At 38.8% G+C, this 4,209-nt stretch overlaps 1 protein-coding gene across 1 annotated transcript; it reads left to right on the forward strand.

The window, feature by feature from the left end:
* Nucleotides 1–2,446: 2,446 nt before the first annotated feature.
* Nucleotides 2,447–3,619, forward strand: Tent5d (terminal nucleotidyltransferase 5D). Its single transcript, XM_027933226.2, has one exon. The coding sequence runs from the start codon at nt 2,447–2,449 to the stop codon at nt 3,617–3,619; it is 1,173 nt and encodes a 390-aa protein (XP_027789027.1).
* Nucleotides 3,620–4,209: the final 590 nt, after the last annotated feature.

Here is a 4,209-nt window from a genome sequence, read left to right on the forward strand (position 1 = left end):
ATCTAGATTTCTCTGAGGATAACCAGCTGCTGCATTTCGCCTAGCCGTCTCCTTGCAAAATTCCTCATGGGCAACCTTCCATAACAGGTATTGTCCTCCATTTAGCACAGCTTTACACATATTAGCCCAATCTGCTGGCGTCATGTTCAAGTTGTTAATGGATTCGACCATGCTTACAGTGAAGGGTGCTTGAGGACCATAGGTTGTTACAGCCTCTTTTAGCTGCTTCACTGTTTTGAAATTTAAAACATGGTAAAATCGCTGCCCTCCTGCCTCAAATACAGGGCATGTTAATATTTGAGATCTTGTCTCAGGATCCCAACTATCAACTGCGGGGGTTGGGGACCTCCCAGCATATGGAGGTGGCCTTGTTAGTTGGACACTTACGTCCTCTGGTGATAGAAAGGTGTTAGTAGCAGTCTCCTGTAGAGGTGGTGCTGTTTGGTTGGACACTTACACCCTCTGGTGATAGAAAGGTGTTAGTAGCAGTCTCCTGTTGTAACTTTCCCCCTGATGGCTTTTTCTGTTTTACACTTTCTCTGTCTGACTAGCTTGAGAGGCCTTCTCTTTTAGTTGAATCTTTTCCTCTGTCTGACTAACTTGAGAGACCTTCTCTTTTACTTGAGTCATTTCCTCTGTCTGACTAACTTGAGAGACCTTCTCTTTTACTTGAATCAATATGTCTTCTCCTTCTTCTACCATTGTCTGAACTGAAGGCTTTGGACTAAGCAAACAAGATATGAACGTCCACAATGGCAATGTGCCAACTGGCAGAGTCCCTGAGCTTTTCTTTTCTATTCTTTTTAAATCTTCACCATGATGGTTCCATTGTGATATATTTAACAACTCCTCCTTAAAAAGCCATGGGCTACATTTTTGTATTGTATCAACGTATGCCCTGACTGTTCTTGATTTTACTGAGATGCCTCCTTCCTCTAACAATTTACTTAACACTCTTTCAGTTTGTTTTTTACTAATTTCTGATCCCATATTTCTACTATAATACAACCCAACAAGATGACGCCAAACAAAACCGAGACAGAATGAAATAAAAAGGGAACAACAAAAAGTCATTATAGCCTTTCTATCCTCCTGACATGTGCATCCGTCCTTTCTCCCTATCTGTTCCTCAGACGTAAATAGTTTTTCCTCAGATGTGAGCGGTTTTTCTTCCGTCTCACTCATCTCCAGGGACAGGCAACTTAAAACAAAAGTGAAGCAAAATAAAAGAGGAATCTTAAAATGGCTACCCATCCTCTCGCCCTGCCCTCAGGGGCGAGCAGTTTCACTTACCCTCAGTCGCTCCCCGTGCGAGCCACCAAATGCCGCAGTCTGGCTGGGCACAATCAGGAGCCACTTGTCAAAAGAAACTAACTTTATTTTTAGAACCACACACGCCAAACAAAACAGCCTCTCAGGAAAAACCCTCAGAGCCTCAACTGCCACCACCGGCTTTCCACAAGCCTCTCTCTCCCACACAAGCTTCTTTCCACCTCCCACAATCATCCTGCTCTTGAGGCCGATTGGCTGGGTCACGTGGGCGGAGCCAAAAAAAGTCCCCCAATGAGCAGCTCCGTGGTCTGAAAGGGCAGGGAAACAGCCCAATGAGCATCACCGCAGAGGAGCCAATCAGCTAGATGTTGCTGGGGCCGCTGTGAGCCAATCATCAGCCGGCAGCTGGAAGTTTGCTGGCAGCTGGAAGTTTGCTGGGGCCCCTTCGGCTGTGGCTCTCAACAATAATGGTCTTATATTTGTGGAATAAAGATGCTATACATTGTTTTTAGGCACTGTAATATTCAGTCTATGTGATCTAACAAACTCAGACATGCAGTCTAATTTTACTTTTTGTTCATGACAGTTAACCTCAATGATGTACTATGATTACACTGTGAACAAAATTTACACCACCCAAACAAATAACACTATTTTGGTATTTACATAAAGATTGAAAGAGGCCAATATTTTACATCAACAGTAATCATAGCTCCAGAAAATACATGAGAAATCTGTTTACATTTACCAGTGAATCTAACAAATTTTGATAATAATCATCATGCCTTTTATTTTACTAGATTTAAACATAATCATGTAAGTTGAGAATTTATTTCCTAGTATTAGCTTGGTTTATGTTAAAGTTAACTGTGGGTTGGGTGTAGTGATGCATGCCTGTAGTTCTAGCAACTCAGACGTCTGAGGCAGGAGGATTGCAAGTTCAAAACCAGCCTCAGTAATTTAGAGAGGCCCTAATCAACTTAGGGAAGCTTTGTCTTAAAATAAAAATTTAAAAAATATAGGGGATATAGGTCAGTGGTAATGCTTAGTTGATATAAAAAAAGTAAGTCTGTTTTTAACTATTTCATATACTTTAGTTATAACAGTGGTTTTAAGATGCTAATATTTCCTCTCAATGTTTTGCTTGATCCCTAGTTGATCTACTGACTTCATAATGTCTGAAATCAGATTCAGCAATCTCACTTGGGAGCAAGTTATAACACTGGATCACGTGTTAGAGGAAGTAATTCCAATTCATGGACGGGGAAATTTCCCTACACTGGAGGTAAAACCAAAAGATATCATTCATATTGTGAAAGATCAACTCATAGAGCAAGGAATTATTGTTAAAGATACCAGATTGAATGGTTCCACAGCAAGTTACATACTTGCAAGCCATAATGGAATCATCTATAAAGATCTGGACATAATTTTTGGTGTTGAACTTCCAAGTGATCAGGAATTTCAGGTAGTTAAGGATTCAGTTCTAGGTTGTCTACTTGACTTTTTACCAAAAGGTGTAAAAAAGGAAAAGATTACCCTAAAGACCATGAAAGAGGCTTATGTGCAGAAGATGATCAAAGTTTGCAATAAGCATGATCATTGGAGTCTCATCTCTCTTTCAAATAACACTGGGAAGAATGTAGAATTAAAATTTGTGAATTCACTCAGACGACAATTCGAATTTAGTGTAGATTCCTTTCAAATCCTTTTGGATCCCATGCTAGACTTCTACAGCAACAAAAGTGCTAAGCTAGCCAAAGAATTCTATCCTGTTGTTGTAGCTGAAAGTATGTATGGAGACTTCCAAGAAGCAATGATACATTTGAAATACAAGCTGATATCTACCAGGAAACCTGAAGAGATTAGAGGTGGTGGCCTTTTGAAATATAGTAACTTGCTGGTTCGTGACTTCAAGCCAGCTTGTGAAGCAGAAATCAAGACCCTGGAACGTTATATGTGTTCTAGATTCTTCATCGATTTTCCTGATGTAGGAGAACAACAAAAGAAAATTGAATCATACCTCCGCAACCATTTCATAGGTGAAGGAAAGAGCAAATATGACTACCTTATGACCTTGCATGGAATTGTGAACCAAAGCACTGTTTGTCTAATGGGACATGAAAGAAGACAGACTCTCAACATGATCACCCTTATGGCTTTAAAAGTACTTGGAGAACAGAATATTCTACCCAGTACAGACAATGTAACTTGCTATTATCAACCTGCTCCATACTTAGTTGCTGAGGGAAGGTATCCTGTTTATCATGTAACATCTGGGCCACCACCCATTTTCTTCCAGCCATATCATGCATTGCACTTTCATGTGCCAAATGGTATGGTTTAAGAAATGCAGATACAGTAGAAACTTTGCTTTAACTGAATACCTCTTAAAAGCAAATTTTCTGAAGTCTACAAAATTCACAAGATCTGGTTTTATTTTTTGTGCCGTTACCAACAAATTTCCATCAATTACTGTTTATACCACCATAGTAAACACAATATCATCTGTGAACTGACAGCTTTAAATGATTTTTTAATGTTATTGACTGGTTTTAACTTTCAAACGTTATGGACCAATTGAAATGATTTTCAGATCTTGCTGACGACTTAAGACTTTCAAATTTGCTGTGACAAATACATTTGAGATGCCTGCATCTTTGACTAAAATGTAAGAACACCACTCAAGTTTTAATTCTGAGGTACAGTGAAGACAAGTGTCAAATTTTTGTATTCAATCAATTATTTTATTATACTCCATTTTTTTTCTAGTGAGTAATACCATCAATGAATTCTCAGTACTTAATAGAAATGTGTAAATTTAAATACAACAAATTCAGAAGATATTAAAGCCCTGGACTTTGTAAGCATTTATTTTGTTTCCCAATTAAATTAGTTTGGGTTCAAATTCTGGCTGTAGTTTGAAAAAAACACTGG

This window comes from Marmota flaviventris, chromosome X (genome assembly GCF_047511675.1).
Source record: "Marmota flaviventris isolate mMarFla1 chromosome X, mMarFla1.hap1, whole genome shotgun sequence".
Taxonomy (NCBI): domain Eukaryota; kingdom Metazoa; phylum Chordata; class Mammalia; order Rodentia; family Sciuridae; genus Marmota; species Marmota flaviventris.

Excerpts from the sequence above, each read along its gene's own strand:
- Tent5d (XM_027933226.2), top strand. The coding sequence starts at position 2,447 with ATGTCTGAAATCAGATTCAGCAATCTCACTTGGGAGCAAGTTATAACA.